The following is a 22,242-nucleotide window of genomic DNA, read 5'->3' on the forward strand; positions in this document are numbered from 1 at the left end:
TGTTTATACATGAGTAAAAACAATTTTTTAACATTTACCCATATCTTTCATTCCTTAATTTGATCGTAAATTTAAGTATATTGCTCAAATATTCTATATTTTTTATAATGATAAATGTTTGCAATGAAACAAAGTTAATTGCCTAGCTAGAAACACTCTCTTTGGCCCTTCCTTATGTAAATGTGCTGGATTATCAAAAAATAAACACTCATTTCTGAACTTATGACTGAGTAAAACAAACTCAACAATATATCAGAATGTTTGACTGAATTTTTCACAATGCGACAATGTCATTTGCAATATTATTTAATCTCGTCGCAGATAAACTGCAAATAAACCAATCGGCTCAATAAATATAATTTTAAAGGCTAAATGTGTATTTCTGTTCAGAGAGTTGTTACAAGATGAGGTTTTACGGACCTACCTCTGGAAGAAGTCAAGGGCACCTGAAGAAGTGCCGATGTATGCGATGCGGCCGTCAGCGACCAAGATGACCTGTTGGAACATGGTGAACAGTTCACTGCCGGGCTGGTGGATGGTACAGACGACAGTCTTGCCAGCAGCAGCCATCCCTTGCAAGGCTGTGACAATGGTGGCAGCACTGTACGAGTCCAGGCCAGTCGTTGGTTCGTCGCAGAACAGCAGCAAGGGATCCGTCAGACAAGCTGTTGCGAAGGACAAACGCTTCCTTTCACCCCCGGAGAGCACTGTCTGCATAAATTGATTACATTAAAACATTTTTTATGACATAACCTCATCATTAGTTATTAAAATATTCTGATCAAAACTTTAATCTTTACTGTATTTTCACACTTTAAAACTGAAAAATAACTTTCTGGAATTAAAAATCGTACCAGTTTTTATTGTAAGTGTATAAAACCCTCCACATATATAATAGGCGTAAAACATATAATTAATGTTAAATATTATAAACTATTTTAATTCATCATTGGTCAAAACTTAAGTGTTTATACACATCAGATGTTGACTCAATGAAATGACCTAGTAAACTTTAAGTATTAATTAATTAAGTTTTAATTTCATCCTATTCCTTTAAATTCATTTCTTAAACTTTGTATTTTATCTGTTTATTGTTACTTTTTAACTATATTTTCTTTACTCGTATTATGAGATGTTAAAAACTTAAACAATAACTAGAATATTTCAAATATTTTTCAAATTTCAAAGTAAAAAATAACTATTTATATTTTGTTTTTGTAATAAAATAAATAAATAAAATATAAAAATTATAATAAAAAGTCAGCTTCCCAAAAAACATGACAGTAAGAAAAAAATCAAACTCAGAACAGTCAATTAAGTTAGACACTTAAAAATACCAGGGTGGCAACCACAGGTTAACTTTTAAAATGCTCATTAATGATTAATGAACTAATAAATTACTGAAGTTTATACTCAACCCCAACTTAGTTATATTTTAATTCAATACTTTGAAAACTGTGATTTTGTTTTCAAAATGTATTAACATATTAATTGTTATATTTTATTAACACTATTTTACTGAATGCCTTCACAAAACTGTGTAAATTAATAACAGTTTTGAATTGATACACAATATAACTAGATAAATATTGTAGATCATAATCAGCTAAACTTTATTTTTAATAATTTATCATTTTGATGGATTGGAAATTAATGCCACAATGCTAGTGGCAGTAACTAGGATATTCTTTGTTTGAAGTTTGTTATTGACAATGGAAGGTTTGAAAGGATTTCGGACATTTGCCATCGTTACATGTTACAAAATGTATAACTTAACATTTTGAGGGTTGAAATCCATCCTATCTTCAGCTGATGAAGAGGATAGATTTCAATCCTCAAAACTTGTAACATAACGATGACAAATGTCCAAAATCCTATTATCGTTTCAGCTAGGCTGTGCACTTTCAGTGAAATAGTAAGAGTACTACTACGTCAAAGTATGTGGTTTTAAATACCGGTATCGGTTCATTTCATTATAATTTTGTATTCTACACTCTTTGGGTCTGTAATAGCACGTTAGAATATTTTTGATCATCCCAAAATGGGATGATGGATGCTCCTAAAGTTAAAGATATGACGAGTTGACAAGTTCACTATTGCATTTCCACTCTGATTATTCCCATTGAGTAAAAGTAAGGTGATTTGTGTGACCTTGTCAGAGCCAGGAGTTCCGATTCGCGCATCTGAGCAGTGAGTCAGGCCCAGGATCTTCAGCAGTTGGATGATGATGAATTCCCGTCTCTCTACACTTGTGCGTCTGTCCAACTTTAGTCGAGCCTGCAAAAAAAGTGAAACATTATGTCTAAGAGTTACAAACCTCAAAGTACTTGTATTTAACATTTATGTAAAATTTCCTATATCCAGGAGTCAGTTTCCTGTACCAGAAGTGTTACACCTCTATCTTTGATAAGGCTCAAACGTGGAAAGGCACAGCTTATGTACACTCAAATACCATTTGTACTATGTATATTTGGTAAATAAATGTAAATGTAAGCATTTTTATAATTTAGAGTTTACATTTTTTAAACTTTGAGATTTTACTGTTGAATAACCAGCAACAATATTAGTGAAACTAAAAAGCAGTGGTGTATATGGAGAATTATTATTTGGGGCTCTATGTGGTTTAGGAGGTATAAAATACCCTCCACAACTAGGGGTTTGGGAATCTTTCCCTGAGAAACAGTTGAACTTTAAGACCTCATACCTGTGTTCTAGGTTAAAACAAACTTCTGGGTGCATATTAATGTGTATCTCAAAATTTCGGGGGGGAGAGGTAGGTGGATTTAAGCCCCCCCCCCTTATGCTCATACTCATATTAAAGTTACATTTATGTGTGTATATATATATAATTTGTCACTTTTAAATTAATACATTTCACACAACTCTACAATAAAAATGGAAGCAAAATCTCTAATATTTTAGCATTTTTATGACTGTTGAAAAGAAATTTAAATAGGTACACATACAGCTCATTCTTAAATGGACCCTAGAGAACCACCATCACTCACTGAGAGCGGAAATACCTGCAAAGTTTAAGGTAGTTCAGTTCTTACTAAAGCTTGTTAACTTGACATCAATCATCTATTGTTAGCCAGAAATGCCATTTTTGGGAAGGTTATAGTTTGGAATTGTTTCTTTTGTGTGAAAGTAATAAACACAGGTTCTCATACAATTACATAACTATAAATAATTTTGCAACTTTTCAGCCCAGGAAACCAACAATGAATTATTGACTAAAACCTGCCTGCAAATAGTATATAGGCAATATGGTTACAGTAACTTAAATGCGTCGTAAAAACTGAAGGCACCAAACTTTTCTCTGGATAAATCTGCTTAATGTTTTGGGTTTCTTTTTATTTAAGTTTTAAATCTATAATTTTTAAACAATATTAACTCTTATATAACTAAACATTAATCAACTCTTAATATCTTTGACCTCAGCAAATTAGCAGAAAGCATGAATCATTTCTTTTAAGACAAAATTATGAGAATTAATGTTGAGAAAAAATAACAGATTTTGCGATTTGTAAAAAACTGAAAATAATTTCGTGGCATAGTTAAAAACTATAAATTAGAAGGTCAGAATAATTTTATCACTAAAGCTCGAAATAATAACAAGACCTCTAAAATAAACAAGCTAAACTGATTTGTACACGGAATATTACACCAATTTTAGTTTATGTTTATGACATATGTTGACAAACTTCACTAACTCAGTACGATGTGACAATGAATCATACAGTATGTTTATGAACACATCATAATTTTTCATGCTCATTGCTGTAAAAGTAAACTACATATCTTGTCCTTTAAATCAAATTCCATTAAAATTTAATAGCTTCCTATAAGGATATTTTACAATAAAGGGCCTTCAATGGTAAAATGATTTTTTTTACATTTCAAGATATGATGTATGATCTCTTTCGTCAGGTGAATAACTAACATAAAAACATACAGACTACAAACTAGATTAAAGTATACAATTCATACCAATGCGCTGTAACACGCATAAGTCATAAATCATAACCAACTTGTGAACTTCGTACATATTATCTGTAAAATATGCAACTAGTAAAATTAAAACTAATTATTACAAACTGAATTAAAGAACAAAGGCCTTTAATAGGTCTGCTCACAATAGCCAACCAGAGACCACCGTTGATGGCTGGTTATTACAAACTGAATTAAAGAACAAAGGCCTTTAATAGGTCTGCTCACAATAGCCAACCAGAGACCACCGTTGATGGCTGGTTATTACAAACTGAATTAAAGAACAAAGGCCTTTAATAGGTCTGCTCACAATAGCCAACCAGAGACCACCGTTGATGGCTGGTTATTACAAACTGAATTAAAGAACAAAGGCCTTTAATAGGTCTGCTCACAATAGCCAACCAGAGACCACCGTTGATGGCTGGTTATTACAAACTGAATTAAAGAACAAAGGCCTTTAATAGGTCTGCTCACAATAGCCAACCAGAGACCACCGTTGATGGCTGGTTATTACAAACTGAATTAAAGAACAAAGGCCTTTAATATGTCTGCTCACAATAGCCAACCAGAGACCACCGTTGATGGCTGGTTATTACAAACTGAATTAAAGAACAAAGGCCTTTAATAGGTCTGCTCACAATAGGCAACCAGAGACCACCGTTGATGGCTGGTTATTACAAACAGCTGTGATAAGATTGCAGATCTCGAAACATGATTATACCTTTTTATTTAATGTAACAATGGCAATATCAATTCAATTGTGCACCTGACAAGACAATGAGAATGCCTATTCACCTAGATCATACTGTAATTTGTATTACAGGTGTCGCTGATGTCGAAACAATGTTAAGAGATCGTTTTGAGCTTCTTTGTCACATCTTTTTTTATCTCTTCAGACAAACATTCCAGATGCTGCAATCAGAGGAAGGAGGATTGAGAACTCAACATTCACATCGAATAAACCCTTCCCATCATAGCTAAAATTCTTTTATGTATTGTAAATATTCCGAGATCACCTTGAAGTTCTGTATTACAGTAGTTTATTGAAGTTGTTTAGCCATACACTCTATACTTTTTTTTTGTAAAATCATTTTATAAATTTAGTGAAATTACTAAACTAAAATATTAATTTTGTTTATTGATGTTTGTAACTGTTTATGTTTTGTGGTTTACTAAATTCTCTTCAAATTTTAAAAAAATCCTTGGAAAAATAGGTTAGAATCATCTTGGTAAGTTAAAAACTGGCTTATATTTTACCAAATAAACTTAATTATATTCCTTTCTAATTACATAAAATAATGAATTCATATCAGTGTTTCTGCTTGAAGCTCACCATAAAGCGAAGGTACTCTGTTACAGTGAAGCTGTCAATGAAGAGGTCCTGCTGGTCCATGAAACCGGAGATGTTCCGCATGTAAGGTCCGAGGGGTCGGCCATTGACGCGGATGTCTCCGTCCACCACCATCGCAGCTAGAAATAGAGTTCACCAGTAGCAAACAATTCACTGGAGCAAAGCTGAAAAAAAATTTAATCCTACTCTTTCCAATTTTCATTTCGTCTCTATATTGTAAAGGTATCAAAATCTAGGGCCAAATCAACTTTAATTAAATAGTTTTACTGATCGATTGTGTAAACCTCTTCATCACAAAACTTGCACCATAATTTAATTCAACTTGAACAAATATCTTTTATCTTGAACTGTGCATACAAAAAATTGGCCATAACAATCATAAAACTTACAGCAGGAAAATATAAAAAATACTGTAAATGTAAGTTTCAACATGAATACAATTAATTGTTTACTGTTTGTAGCATTTAAAATTATTGTCAAGTTCTCAATAGGTTTATTCAGGAAGATATTAATAATGCAACAACTTCTTTAATAAAATGTCTTATTAAATGTGTAGGCATCAGAGTCATTCACAAAGTCTTACTATATTCAGGCTAAAAATCATGCAAAGAGAGTATTTGATTTGTACTGCCATGATTAAGGCAAGGATATATTTGATCACTTATATAAACCGTAAAATCTCTAAAAAATTATTTAATGCCAGTTTTATAAAAACAGCCTTCGATTTTCCTATGTTGATTGTGTAGAATTTATAATAAACAACGTTCAGTGAAAACTAAATAAAAACTTTAGTCTTAGTTCTTAGGTTTAAGCAGCTGTGGTTATGACTTATTTTTGTTTGAATGCTTTTGGATATACACAATTATAAATCATTATTGCAGAGGTACTCACCAGCAAAATATATAGAATTTGAGAAACAGTAAAACCTGTTAACAATACTACTATTATTATAATTACCTGTGGTTTGGTAGGCCAAGGCTGCCATAAGTGTGCTTTTTCCAGCTCCACTGAAAAAATAATACTGCAGTGTTTACGATAACAGGACATGTCTCATTCTCTTAACCCAAATAACAACCAGTGTATTTCTATCTAAATAAATAAATTCAATAAATTGTATTTTGTATACATTGTAAAAGATAGTCTTACCACTTATAAAGATTAATTATCACATTTATTTCAATTACTAGCTCGTTTTTTGAAGTGAAAAACCTGTAAGTTTAACACCATAAGAACAATGTTAAACCTAAAACGCATTCAAGCCCTTATTACTGGGTCATAAAATCATGGGAGATATATCATTCTAAAGATCTATACAGTGCACATCTAAACACTTTTTAGTCTTTATATATATATATATATATACACTTTTTCAATATTTAAAACATAAAGTACAAAATAGTTTAAAATTTTTTCTGAATCTATATATCTATATATATAAAAATGAATGTTTGTATGTTTGTCCTTTATGGAATCGTGAACTATTGGACCGATCATGATGAAAATTTGTACGTATATGTATTTTTCCACGGAGAAGGTTTATAAGCTATGCCCATCCCTTTCCCGATTCAGGATTCCGCCCCACTGGTTACAGAAATACCCATAAGAAATGCATTGCAGCAAACATATGTTAACGTCTTTTCAAATTTTTAATCAGCTGTTCTTTGTAAACATATATTACACTTATAGTTTTAAAGCATAGAGTAAGCTTAAGAGAAACGACAAATTTTGTTTTAAACTGTTTTTGCAATCACTGTTAAACATAGACTTTACTATCCAGATAATACAATTCAAATTTGACGTAAAAATTCACCTTTAACTGCAATATTTATTTAATATAAACCATGCTCATGCTTGATCAGAAGAGTAATGCAGATATCATAATTACTATCTTACGTTGGCTACAAATATAAAGAATTTTATAAAAATCAACCTTAGTTGTTTTTTTTTGACAGAAGTATGGTTCTCAAAACTCCGTGTGTACATATTCTCTCGATCGAGACAACAAAGCAAGCTCAATCGTGGCATCGGAGATATATAACTAATTTAATCTAAAATTTATTATAGTAAAAAAAAAAATTTACTAAGTAATATAAGGACTTCGGTTCTTAAGATTTGCGTGCGAAGCCGTGGGTAACAGCTAGATAGAGGCAGGAATATGGTACATACCTTCATAATACGCCCAAGAGGCTCACGATGGAACGACTATCAATTATCTCAGCAATGTTTAGAATGTGATAGAAAAAGAATAAGTGAATATAGTGTACTGTTTTCAACGGGAAATTGCGTGCGAAGCCGCGGGCAACTTTTGCAAAAAATTATTGAAATGCGCAGCAAAGCGCGCCGGGCCCGCTAGTAGATATATAAAATTGAATGTTTGTGTTTTTGTCCTTTATAGACTCAGAAACTATTTGACCGATCATTATGAAAATTTGTATGTATATGTATTTTTCCACGTAGAAGGTTTATATGCTATGCCCATTGATGTAACTCACCACCAGGAGGCGCTGTAAAATATATAAGTTATCAAAGCGCCTGCACATTGTAAACTACAATTACGAGATAGTTGTGTATAATAACCACACACTATGTGAAGGCGCTAAAATTTTATGAATATTTGTCTTTCAAATGAATTTCTGTTTGGCCTTATAGCTTGAATGTTAGACCACTTTATTATTAAGTACATGTACGTGTACAATGGCTATAAACATACACTTTTGGCAGATTTTCTTGATAGTGTCAACAAGGTAAACTCTACATCGGCGTTGACAATATAATTCACTTGAACCAGAAGTGCTCATACACGAGCAAAGCTTACAAAAAGCGTGCGAAGCCGCGGGGAACAGCTAGTAACAAATAAAAATAAAGAAAAACTGAAAAGCGATTGGATGCAAATTAATTATTTCTTTAAAATTAGACATCTCCCATGATTCTGTGATTGATAATAAGAGCTCAAAATTAAATTTTATTCCCATAACACATTTTATAAGGGATTAAAATCAAAGGTATTTACTGTAACTATAGTATATGTTAATTACAAGGGAAAATAAGTTTTAGAAAATAGATTTATAACGATTCTTGCTTCAAAACTCTCGCTAGAACAGACCCAAATAGCACTAGTTCCAAATAAGGTCATGGGTATAGTATCAAATATTTTATGATTGTTTTTACTTCCTCTATGTTACCTTGCTCCCATCAATGCAACAAGAGTGCCAGGCGGTACAGCCCCTGAAACTAAACACACTAAAGTGAGTATATATATATATATATATATATATATATATATATATATATATATATATATATATATATATATATATACAGGGTGAGTTTTTTAAAGTGATCCAATAGCTAACTTTTTAATTACATGACTTAGCACCACACTTTAAATTTGGAACTTGCTCAAAGTTTCACTCAGGAATACACTTTCAAATTTTTTGAAGATGGCCGCCATTTTCCAATATGGTGGCCAACTTTAAAATCTTTTATGGAACACCCTGTATTTTATGTTGTTTTTAGATTCTACTCTACAAAATAAGACATTTTTGCTTCTGAAAGTTTTTCTATATCTCTAATGGTTCAGGAGCTACGTGGACTGGAAGTTTTCATAATTTTTTCCAATATGGCGCCCAACTTTAAAATCTTTTATGGAACACCCTGTATTTTATGTTGTTTTTAGATTCTACTCTACAAAATAAGACATTTTTGCTTCTGAAAGTTTTTCTATATCTCTAATGGTTCAGGAGCTACGTGGACTGAAAGTTTTCACCATCAGTCCGAAAAAATCCGAAAACTTCCAGTCCACGTAGCTCCTGAACCATTAGAGATATAGAAAAACTTTCAGAAGCAAAAATGTCTTATTTTGTAGAGTAGAATCTAAAACAACATAAAATACAGGATGTTCCATAAAAGATTTTAAAGTTGGGCGCCATATTGGAAAAAATTATGAAAACTTCCAGTCCACGTAGCTCCTGAACCATTAGAGATATGGAAAAACTCTCAAGTACAAAAAGGTTTTATTTTTTAGAGTAGAATATAAAAACAACATAAAATATAGGGTGTTCCATAAAAGATTTTAAAGTTGGCCACTTATTGGAAAATGGCGGCCATCTTCAAAAAATTTGAAAGTGTATTCCTGAGTGAAACTTAAAATTGAGCAAGTTCCAAATTTAAAGTGTGGTGCTAAGTCATGTAATTAAAAAGTTAGCTATTGGATCACTTTAAAAAAACTCACCCTGTATATATTATTACTCCACATTATAGGGTTATCTTTATGTTAGAATAATTATTAATGGTAAACTAAAACCCTTTTTTGAAAATTAACTTTATTTCATACACGTGTTTCGGTATAAACCATCTTCAGTGTGTACATGAACCTCTAACTATATAATAAATAAATAAACAACTAAATATACATATTTGGACCATTTAAACAGATGTTAAATTTATATGACACAGTTTTAATTTTGATTAGTATTCTGTGTTTAAATATTTTCTCAAAGATAGGATTTGTCTTATTTTTATATTGCTATTTAATATGTTGTGAGGATCTTTGTTATAATTTAGATAAATATGTAATTCTTCTTTCGTGTTTAACTTTTCTCCTTTCCTTTCGATATCCAAAATTTCCATGTTCTTTTCAATATTTTTGTAGTTATGTCCAGTTTCTAATAAATGTTCAGCGAACTTAGATTTTATTGTAGACATGTCATTTGTTTTCAAAGCTTGTATATGTTCTTTAAACCTTTTATTAAAATTTCTGCCAGTTTGCCCAATATAATAGCTTTCACAGTCATTATAGTTAATTTTGTATACTCCACATTGTTTGTATAATTCTTGTTTGTCGTCTTTTTGGTTTACTTTGTTTTCAATAAGTTTAAATGTACATATTTTAACGAATTAGAAGTAAGAATAATTTCTTAACAGTGCTTATGTACAATATGCATTGAAACTTTTATGATGCTCATCAACCATATTATTTTTTGGAGAACTGAAAGAATAAATAAGCATTATTGATCCCCCAATCAAAAAATATCACACCAGCACCAGCATATTGATGTACTTTTAAATGTGCATGTACAAACTGAATTTTGAAACAAAATACATATAGTATAATTAATCAAAGTACTGACCATTGTTGATGATCTTCCTGTACTCTGTGGAAGAGGACTTGAACAGGCTTTCCTTTTTTATCTTAGCGTACACGGAGAGATCTCGCCAAGTTAGAGTCAGGCCGGGCGTGCAGGTGTTTCCACTGGATTGGTTCCCCGACAGCTTTTCTCTGCTCTGCACAAAACATACTGCTAATACTCAAGTATTCATTTCCATTATACTTAGTAGATTCAAGTACTGGGTTTCATGCTCTTGGCTGATTCACTTCCAAGACTTACTTGACTGGTGGAGAACTGAACGGGTGGTGGAGGTGTCACTCTTCTCAGCCGAAGAGGTCCCTGTGAGACGGAACTTTTCTCGATTGTGAACATTGTGAGGGTCTATAAAGCCGCCATCTTGGATCTATAAAAATATAGAACATTCACAATTTACTTAGAGATTACTTGGTCCATAGTTCTTACTGGCAGTGATAAAATCGGATATTCTCTTAACCCGTTGGCCTATTTTGACAAGACAATCACGTTACCAAATGGTTCACCATTCTCTCACAATATATCAACACTATTCAGTCTTCTGTGTTCTGTGAAATAAAAGGAACGGAATAGTTAAATTTCCTTTGCAGTAGTCTTTTTCTACACTGCACTTTGGAGTGGAAAAATAAACAGATATGAGTTAGTGACGGCTGATTTAAATAAACAAACAGTTTGTGTGTAAAAATAGTTATAATATTGTAGCGTACTTACTTTATGTCTTGAGTTGCAATATTTTAGTTATTTCTTTGAGAGTAAAACATTAATTTCTTTCTTTTTGATGTCTTTGTTAATGGCAAAAATAAAAAAAAACATTTTTCAATAGAAAAGATGCATTTGATTTATAAATTGACACAAAAAATAATAATATGATATTTACCTAAGAAACGCTATTTAGATATTTAAAACAAGGAAACAGAAGATATAGAATATTGAAAAATGACAAGAAACTGATTATTATTTTTAAATTAATGCAAATTATTATATTTTTAACTAATTAGTATTTTTTTGATATTTTAATCTAAAAAATACCCTAACTAAAAATCTAACTGAAAAATTACATAAATTCACAAAATTAAAATTGAATCTTTAAGTTTTATTTTTTGTTTTAAATAAATATGTAGTTTAGGCTGACTATACAAAGTTTCTGTAAATTATAAAAAACAGAATTAAAGTAATAGAATTATTTTAATTTCAATTAAATGTTTCAAGGACCAAATTAATTCGATTATCTGTGTGGTTCTGAAGCTGTATGAACTATGGTAGTAAGCCAATGGGTTAAGAGTGGGAAAGAGGGAAACCGTATTAGTGTCCCTTTGCCAACATACACAGAATATACAATTGTAAATAAACACTTTTGCAATGATGAATATAATTCTTATTCATAATTACACATGTTAGTTTATGACTGGTTTGTTACTTCCTATGGCTATTTTCAGACAGTGTTTTAGAGTGGTTAATACGTACTGAACTAACAGCTGGTGGTGGCACTGGAATAACATTACCCAGCAGTGTGTGCATAATATAAACTATTACATACTTCTGTGCATCTCTACACTGCAGCCTGTCCGGAGCCTCCTCTAGAGGATTTGTCGACCCTCGCGTCCCGACGCGAACACACCGTCACACGCGCACCCGGCCTACCTGCCGTCCCTGTGCTGATGACTCACATAGTAGGCTTTAGTCAACAAAACTGCAAATTTGTATATTTTGTATTTTATGTTAATAGTTTTGTAAATTTTTAATTCTGCATTTTATTTCATGAACATGCCTACGACATTCCTGACGTGTCTTAGCAATATATATTTGCTAGTTTTGAATATTTCAGGAAAAACGCAATTACAAAAACTTAAATTTATTGCGTGTGTTAAAACGGGTGCGACAAGATTTTAGATATATTTTAAGAAGAGAACAGTAAATTTGTCAAATCCAGATGATTTCTTATTCTTTACGAGTTTAATAACATTAATTCTAGTAACATAACGAGTAATTAAATAATTATTATTTTACTATATAGTAAAATATTTAATCGTGCTTATAAAATTAAGAAAATAATAAAAATTGTTAAACCCTTTCATTTTAGATCATTAATATTTTCCACGGTGACAATTCGTATAAACCTTAACCTTGCGAATTTCTAACAAAAAACCCATCCATAAACCACACATAAGCATAGCCTAATTCAGATCTCTTCTTTTCAGTTTGGAGATAAATCTCCTATTATCTGGCGAGAGATGGTCGTTTACGTAAAATGTCTGATTGGAGAAAACAATATTTGCTTGAGCCGCCGTGATGGTCTTTTCATCGCGGGACTTGCTGATCCACGCGTCCTTCAGCTTCCTGCTCTGGAACTGCACGACCAGGGATGGCTCGCGTTTACTGTTGTAGGATGGAACTCTGTGGGCTGCTTCAATGTGGTTGTCCAAGACCTCCACTTCCAACGCCCCTCCCCATGTATTTCCCCAGGCTCATCACGTCTCCAGAGTTCGCACCCTCTCCCGTAGCTCGATTACAGTGTTGCCTTCCCCACGACCTTTACAAGGCTCATCACGTACGTATTCTTGGGCCGTTACTGGTACACCGCTGATCTCGATGTTGTTACGCCGAGTGTACTGCTCCAGAGTGCGGACCCTCTCCCGCAGCTTTATTACAGTGTTGCCCTCCCCACGACCTTCACAAGGGTTATTACGTGATCTTGGGCCGTTACTGGTACACCGCTGATCTCGATGTTGTTACGCCGAGTGTACTGCTCCAGAGTGCGGACCCTCTCCCGCAGCTTTATTACAGTGTTGCCTTCCCCACGACCTTCACAAGGGTCATTACGTGATCTTGGGCCGTTACTGGTACACCGCTGATCTCGATGTTGTTACGCCGAGTGTACTGCTCCAGAGTGCGGACCCTCTCCCGCAGCTTTATTACAGTGTTGCCCTCCCCACGACCTTCACAAGGGTTATTACGTGATCTTGGGCCGTTACTGGTACACCGCTGATCTCGATGTTGTTACGCCGAGTGTACTGCTCCAGAGTGCGGACTCTCTCCCGTAGCTCGATTACAGTGTTGCTCATCTCATCGTGTTCAACACGCAGTTTCTCATTTTCCTTTTCAGAGAGGCTACTTCTCTACTTACATTTCCAATTGATTATGATAATTTCGGAGAACTAGAAGGGAGTGCAGAGACCTCACCCACGCGTGCTATTTCAGAATACATCGGTAAGGTTGAAAATGGTATTCCTAGAGATATCAAGTCCTTTTGGTCTCATGTTTGGTAGCCTTAAAAGTTCTCCTAAACGTTCCGACACACATGACTTTAGACAAAAAGGAAGCTGCTGATCCTACTAGCAAGTGTGATTTGTTTGCTCGGTATTTTTCTTCAGTATTTAGTGATACTAAACAGTTCCTATTCCTAGATTTGATTATGGTTGGAACCAAACATTATCCAGCTGTTCAATAACAACCTTGGATGTCCAACAGACCCTCGAATCACTGGATGCCAGGAAGAGTGCTGGCCGGATGATATACCACCACGAGTTCTAAAACAGTGTGTCTCCAATACTTGCAGTTCATTTAACAATTCTCTTCAGGCCTCTACTTGCTTCTGGAGTCTTTCCATCAAACTTGAAGCAGAGCTATGTAATCCCAATATTTAAGTCTGGAGATAGAGGGAACATAAGAGACTATAGACCCATTGTGATACAGTCTGCTCTCGCTAAGGTGTTTGAAAGTATCATCTTGAACAATATATATTCTCAACTCAAGAGTCGCATCTGTTTGGAGCAACATGGTTTCTTGAAGGGCCGCTCTACCACAACCAATCTACTGATGTTTCAGGAATATATAATGTCAGCTTTTGCAAATTCCTCACAGGTAGATTGCATATATCTAGATTTTAGCAAAGCATTCGATAAGATTAATCACAGTCTACTTATATCAAAGCTTGAAGGCTATGGCATTTGGGGACCTCTGCTTCGTTGGATGAGTAGCTATTTGCGGAACGTACTCTTATAGTCAAGTACGATGGAGGTAACGTCCTTGCCATTCTCTGTCCCCTCAGGTGTACCACAGGGATCTCATCTGGGCCCACTGCTTTTTAAACCTGTTTATCAATGATATTTCTAGTGCAATATCATCGAAGTTTCTTCTGTTTGCTGATGATATTAAGGTTTTCAGCAGGGTTACATCTCCTCATGACCAAGAGGAACTCCAACATTCCCTTGACAGGATAAGTAACTGGTGCAGAGTAAATGCTATGGAGCTTAATATAGCCAAGTGTCTTGTCCATCAGCTACACTCGAAGCAACACAGCCAGGCCCTTTGACTATTCTCTAAATGGATCCCCTCTTAAGATAGTAGACAGAGTCAGGGACCTCGGAGTTATTATGACACCCTCCCTAAGCCCTTACGAACACATAATGCATGTTACAAATAAGGCCTCTTCTATGCTTGGGTTTTATTGCCCGAACTTGCAAAGACTTCAGATCCCCCTCTACATTGGCTATCCTCTATAAGACTCTTGTGCGTCCTTTGTTGGAGTACTGTTCCGTTGTTTGGTCTCCATATCAAGCAAGGCCACATTGTGCTGCTGAACAGAGTACAGTGCGTTGCTTATAAGACTTCTTGGAGTCAAACTGGGATATAATTATCTTGCAACCCCCGTCGCTGAGATTGAGATGCTATATGGACTGCAAACCTCTCCAGGAAAGAAGAAAATATATTGATATTTTATTCCCTGTACAGGCTGGTGAAACGGCTTCCTCCTCGACTGCCCTCATCTAGTCTCGGATATAGACTTCTCTATACCAAGAGGTACCCGCTCTAAGACACTTTTCTGCAGAAGATTTAGGCCCACATATTATGCATCAAACCATGGAATATGCAGACTTCTAAAACTGGGTAGCGAGGCAGCGCACATCGACTTTTTTCACGATTCAAAATACACCCTGAAAAACAAATTATTAAATGTAAACACCTAACACATGCTTAAACAGATCCACTTACAGTAACTAACAGCTATGATTGTATTAATTATTGATAGTATATTGTTGAGTTTCTAAATTTTATTAATGTTATAGCATTGGTCAACTATTTATTTATCGTTGCTGTTACTGTATTGTTATTATTCCTTGTTATTTATTGTTGTTTTTGTTATTTATATTTATTATAGTATATCACTCTGTTATTGCCTATGTTGTTTTAAGTTAGAGCTTACATAAGACTGTGTATATTGATTATGATTTGTCATCTTGATTGCTAAGTACTTGATTTGTTGAATTACTTTTGTAAAAATGGTGGAACCGTTGAAATAAATAAATAAATAAATAAATAAATAAATAAATAAATTAATGCATAACTCTGATCCATCTTATCAGGTATATACTGTAGTTAATCAGTTGAGCTCCCCATTTCACCGCTGACCGACTTAACTCTGCAAACACTTCTTTTTTTATGTAGTCCAAAATTGTTTTCAAGTATTCTTTGGTTATATTCGTGTCTATTGTCGTAGATCAAACACTAGAGGCTTCACTTCTGCAATCCTTGCATTTCCAGTCTCAGGAGGACCTAGTGTACCTACCTTCTTCTTTTACACATTTAAAATGGAGAATATTTACACGCACATTGCACTTCACACTTTCGGATTTTTCTTCACGGGTTGTTTTAGACGCCTCAAGAAAGAAAGACATTATTATAAAAATATCATAAAAAGTTACAGACTGTCAATATGTATGATTTGCCGTCACACACACAAGCGCAATCTGGTTTACTTAATCCGGCGAAAGGAACTCACTGAGCACGTCTTATCAGTTCGACTTGAACTGAACTGACTAAAGGAGAATGATAATTTGAAAGGAAAAACTACAAGTGAAAGAGAACATCCAAGTTAATGGATAATGTACAATATATATCAACAAGACATACATACATATCTCAACATCAATAACACCCTGTTTGGCAAAGATAGGCGTTTTTGCAAGAGCACTAGTCTTTCCCTTACAGTCCATCCCTTTGGTATTTCCCATAACCCATTTTTAAATTAATTTCTAGATTAGTGTAAACAGGTACTCATTGATTGGATGATAAAAGGGTTTTTTTCAAAACAGTTGAATATATAACACGATCTGACACCTCATACAGGTGGTCTTGTTCTACAAACTACGGTTACTGTGTACGGCTCATTAACTGTCCAACGGTATTGTACAAAGACGATAGCAAGAAAAGCGTGTATAACACGATCTGACACCTCATACAAGTGGTCTTGTTCTAGAACCTACGGTTACTGTGTACGGTTCATTAACTGTCAAACGGTATAGTACAAAGACGAAAGTAAGAAAAGCGTGTATAACACGATCTGGCACCTTATACAAGTGGTCTTGTTCTACAGACTACGGTTACTGTGTACGGTTCATTAACCGTCCAACGGTATAGTACAAAGATGATAGCAAGAAAAGCGTGTATAACACATTCTGACACCTCATACAGGTGGTCTTGTTCTAGAACCTACGGTTACTGTGTACGGTTCATTAACTGTCAAACGGTGTAGTACAAAGACGAAAGTAAGAAAAGCGTGTATAACACGATCTGACACCTTATACAAGTGGTCTTGTTCTACAGACTACGGTTACTGTGTACGGTTCATTAACTGTCCAACGGTATAGTACAAAGATGATAGCAAGAAAAGCGTGTATAACACATTCTGACACCTCATACAGGTGGTCTTGTTCTAGAACCTACGGTTACTGTGTACGGTTCATTAACTGTCCAACGGTATAGTACAAAGACGAAAGTAAGAAAAGCGTGTATAACACGATCTTGCACCTTATACAAGTGGTCTTGTTCTAGAACCTACGGTTACTGTGTACGGTTCATTAACTGTCAAACGGTGTAGTACAAAGACGAAAGTAAGAAAAGCGTGTATAACACGATCTGACACCTTATACAAGTGGTCTTGTTCTACAGACTACGGTTACTGTGTACGGTTCATTAACCGTCCAACGGTATAGTACAAAGATGATAGCAAGAAAAGCGTGTATAACACATTCTGACACCTCATACAGGTGGTCTTGTTCTAGAACCTACGGTTACTGTGTACGGTTCATTAACTGTCAAACGGTGTAGTACAAAGACGAAAGTAAGAAAAGCGTGTATAACACGATCTGGCACCTTATACAAGTGGTCTTGTTCTAGAACCTACGGTTACTGTGTACGGTTCATTAACTGTCAAACGGTGTAGTACAAAGACGAAAGTAAGAAAAGCGTGTATAACACGATCTGGCACCTTATACAAGTGGTCTTGTTCTAGAACCTACGGTTACTGTGTACGGTTCATTAACTGTCAAACGGTGTAGTACAAAGACGAAAATAAGAAAAGCGTGTATAACACGATCTGATACCTCATACAAGCGGTCTTATTCTACAACCTACGGTCACTGTGTACGCATTACTTGTCAAAAGGTATAGTACGAAGACGAAGGTAAGAAAAGCGTGTATAACACGCTCTGACACGAGAAGGTGTTCGTGTGTGAGCAGTTTTTAATTATGTAAAACTAGCGTGCGGTGACATACTATATGTCTAGGAAGCCCACAAAAACTCCTTATTAGCTCAGTATGACCGCAGTGCAGGCAGGAGGCGTGGGCTGTCGGTAGCTTACAGCTGAGTAGCGACCGGTAAGTGATACTCGCGGTACTCGCCGAGTTTTTGCCGCTCGGACTCGGTGATTCTCGGGTTTTGACCTGAATTATATCATCAGTCAGCCAAGGGCACCTTGGCATGTAGCCTAACTGTTATAGACTACTTCTTCAGTCAGTTCATTTTACGATGCATAGGAACAGAAACTGTTGTTACTGAAAGACACGTTAATCCCAAAAAGGTTACTACTGTCAAGCAATTGTATGTTGGTGTTATGACAATGTTCAACAATGAACATTATAAATTGTCAAACATTTACGGAATGTCACAAAAATAGAAGCGCATTATGCAGGAATGAATTCAGTCAGTAGTCACCTCCAGTTAGTAGATGATAAATCGAAACTGCCAATAATTTGCATCCACATGTAAGACGAGTTGAAAGAGCGGGGCTTAATCGTGATTGGCTGAAAATTAGCCAACCATTAGTTCACTGAAACAGGTTAATCCATGTCACATCACACCCCTCCTTGTAATTTAACAAGAAATACAGTATCACGATAAAATAAAACCAAATTTAAACTGTTTATCTCACACTTTCATTAGTGTAAAATGAAAAAATAATTTTTAATTGGTACGATTATAGTCAAATTTAAAATTAGATTAATTTTATTATTACAGATTTGTGCAGTATGCCAAAAAGGGGAAAGGCATTATGATCGAAGAATTAAATTTATAAGTCTACATTTCAACTTTTACGATACTCGGCTAAATGCATCGCAATTCCCTAGGAGATTTTCGTCCCGGTCTTACGGTTGATGAAAATAAGAAATACAAATCTGTTGTACCTGAATCAGCATTTTTTACATTAAATACGAGTCACTAAATGCAAAGTTGTTATAGTAATAAATATTTTACTCCCGTGAGAATATTTTATTACTTATCTCCGGTGATTTAACCGCACTCCTTCCCCCAAAATACAATGACACCAATCCTTGACTAAAATCATCAAGTAGCGAACTATCCCTTATGACATGTTAAGTCACAATTGAACCAAATTATGTTCAAAGAAGTCAGAAACGGCATTTGAAAGGCATAAAACATTTTCAGAGCCAAATAATCGGGAATCATAAATTTGTAAGAGGTTACCCCCTCCCCCCAAAAAACGTGTTCTTTTTATCAAGCAATGATTTGTCAAAGCTTTTCCGGCTGAGCACTCGACCGTTTTTTATTTCCTAATGGTAGTCTTTACTTTTCCCCGTTATTTTCGCATATGGTTTCAATTACAGTACTTATATTTTTCAAAAAAAATGTGTATATATATATATATATATATATAAAATTTAGAAGCTGTACATATCCATAAAGCATTATTAATTACAACATTCTGCAAAACTACTCCTTTTCACCATATATGTATATAGATAGGCTATACACATGTCCGTATTTAGTGATTGTGCGCCCCTGTGCCAACAGTCGTTCACCCCCCCCCCCCCCATTAATTTACACCTCACACATATGACACCAATATATGATTTAACATAGATGTAACAACTATTTTTACTTCGTGTTTTTCAATAAATTATAATTAAATTTCAAAAATAATCCACTGTTAGTTCTAAGGTTTGTTGAATTAAATATGGAATAAAAATCAAGATCTTTTTGAAAATAGGCCTTGTTTTTATTTTGGAAATATTACAGACAGCAAGAACAATAAATATTGTGAAAAATTATAAATAGCTTAATTTGGCAAAATTGTCAATTATTTCATCAAAACCTCGACTGTTTTGATTCAATGCAAAGCAATGCCGCACAAACTGCTTCTTAGCAAGCAATTAATTTTTAAACTTTCCATTGCTGGTCCATATGAGAAATGGTCAAATATATTATATATAAAAAAATTATATATTAAAACAACAGTTATTACAGCTTCTTCTTGAAATCCTGTACACAAATATTGCAACACTTAGAAGTCTGGTGGTTTGCTCGTTTTAGCAAAGTATGTACAAGGAAACCGGTGTTAAAGATTCAAATTTTAGATATGAGTTTATAAGATTACAGTCCAAGATAATGGCTTAAGAGCTCCACAACGTGACCAATGCCGAATCTTGTAACCCGCCTTATATAAGTTATTATAATAATTTTAACAGCTTTTATCCGTGTAATTCAATATTTCTAAAATTACATTTAGTCATGGCGGAGCAAGTACTTTTTGTGATTCAATGTTTGTTGAAATTAAATTCGGCTATTGCCATTTATACAAATTTAATTAATGTAAATAAAAGTCGTTTGACAGGTATTTAGTCTTTCGATCATATGTTAGTTTGGTTATTTAAACGCATATGTGACAGAAATGGCCAAATAAAAAATAATTTAATAGTAAAAAGTAAGCTCTCTGTGGTGTAGTGGTAGCGCACTCACCCGGTAAGTGAGAGATCCGAGTTCAAGATCCGGCGGGGGAAGTACTTTTGTGATTCAATATTTTAATGAAATTAAAATTATATTAACATTTTATAAAAAATCGGATCACAAATTTTTAAGATACGCCTTTTCACAGTCGAAGTTTGGTTGAAAAGTGCCAAAAACTTGTACGTTTTTATGTTAGCGAAATAAAAAGTGGAAGTCATTGTTTCTAAATTAGTTACTTCACATGTCTAAGCGCATATATTAACAAGCAACATTATAATGATTTAATTGTAACTTTACTATCTAGTTCGTGGTTCAAGCTGACAGTATGTTGAATCTCGGGTTTCTATACTTTTTGATCCGAGATTATTAGCGGCTCGGTATTCTCTCTAGAACAATATCTATTGGTGTAAACAAATCTACGTGAGTACGTTACGGTGCGCGCTCATATATTAATTTATTAAAACATAACGTACTATAATTATTTTAATGGTAAGAAATATTTTATTATGAACGTGAAAAATAAAATTTAAAATTTTGCCGCCCCACAAATCTTGGCGCCCTGTGATAGCAGAAGAGCACGGCCTAAATACGCGCCTGGGTAAACACATAATGAGCTAACGGAGGTATTGCGAAAAAAATAATAACAAAATTATAAGATCTGTTTTGATACACACACACACACACACACACACACACACACACACACACACACGCACGCACACACACACACACACACGCACACACACACACACACACACACACACACACACACACACACACACACACACACACACACACACACACACACACACACACACACACACACACACACACACACACACATATATATATACGGGCTGAGACTGTGGGGCAGCTGTTCTAAATAAAAATTTGAAAGAGTATTTAGAATTCAAAAAATTGATGAGCAGCTGGGGTTAAATTTGAAGTTAGTTAAAATGATTGGTCAAGTACTTTAGTTCTGTTCTAAATTGTAATCAGCATAGCTGAAAACCTTTTAATGACTGAAATGACTTGCATTTAAATTGATTTATAAAGTTTAATTCATTTTATTACATATACTATATATTGACAATTGTATACAATTTGCTTAAATTGTGAACACAATAAACATTTATTATTATTATATTTATGTATAAAATGTAAGTGTAAATGTGTTTTGTAAAACGGTCTACCTAGATATTATGTAGGCTACACAGCCTTTTCACATCAGAAACCTCAACACAAAGTTTACCACGAGCTTCGTATGTAAATTTTATTCCCAAGAAGTTGTGTACACTAACGGAAGAAAGTAAAAATAAAAATAAGTTACCTCTATACGATGTATTTATATTGAGTAAGGGCCCATAAATACCTAGGGAGTGTAAGTAGATGTGGTCTCGGCTGATTCTAGAGTGGGACTGTACTGTATCGGTGAGTTACACAACAACAATGAAGCCGTCCAACACGAGCCTAGGCTTCCTTCACAACTCCAGTTTCAACAATCGGATCGGCTCAGATGTCACGTGATCGATTTCAGTTGCTCTGGTAACACCGCGCGGCTGTGCAGCACTACATCAGTAGTCGCGGTCCAAATCCAGTACGTCCCGTGCTTAGAAGTTACTCTGGTAACACCGCGCGGCTGTGCAGCACTACATCAGTAGTCGCGGTCCAAATCCAGTACGTCCCGCGCTTAGAAGTTACTCTGGTAACACCGCGCGGCTGTGCAGCACTACATC

At 34.6% G+C, this 22,242-nt stretch overlaps 1 protein-coding gene across 2 annotated transcripts in view; it reads right to left on the reverse strand.

Moving 5' to 3' along the window:
- LOC124366329 (protein scarlet) overlaps positions 1-21,986 on the reverse strand; it is a 43,117-nt gene extending 21,131 nt beyond the window's left edge. The window contains exons 1-8 of one of the 2 annotated variants that reach the window (XM_046822787.1): positions 21,879-21,986; positions 10,729-10,852; positions 10,471-10,624; positions 8,524-8,572; positions 6,299-6,348; positions 5,324-5,460; positions 2,152-2,277; positions 425-711 (exon numbers count right to left, since the gene is read on the reverse strand). In XM_046822787.1, coding sequence (XP_046678743.1) covers positions 425-711; positions 2,152-2,277; positions 5,324-5,460; positions 6,299-6,348; positions 8,524-8,572; positions 10,471-10,624; positions 10,729-10,821 — 896 coding nt within the window. In that variant the 5' untranslated portion in view covers positions 10,822-10,852; positions 21,879-21,986. Of the gene's footprint in view, positions 1-424; positions 712-2,151; positions 2,278-5,323; positions 5,461-6,298; positions 6,349-8,523; positions 8,573-10,470; positions 10,625-10,728; positions 10,853-21,836; positions 21,858-21,878 lie in introns of those variants that run through there. The other variant, XM_046822786.1, reaches the window with a different exon arrangement.
- Between the last annotated feature and the right edge of the window lie 256 nt (positions 21,987-22,242).

This window comes from Homalodisca vitripennis, chromosome 7 (assembly GCF_021130785.1).
Source record: "Homalodisca vitripennis isolate AUS2020 chromosome 7, UT_GWSS_2.1, whole genome shotgun sequence".
In the NCBI taxonomy this organism is placed as follows: Eukaryota; Metazoa; Arthropoda; class Insecta; order Hemiptera; family Cicadellidae; genus Homalodisca; species Homalodisca vitripennis.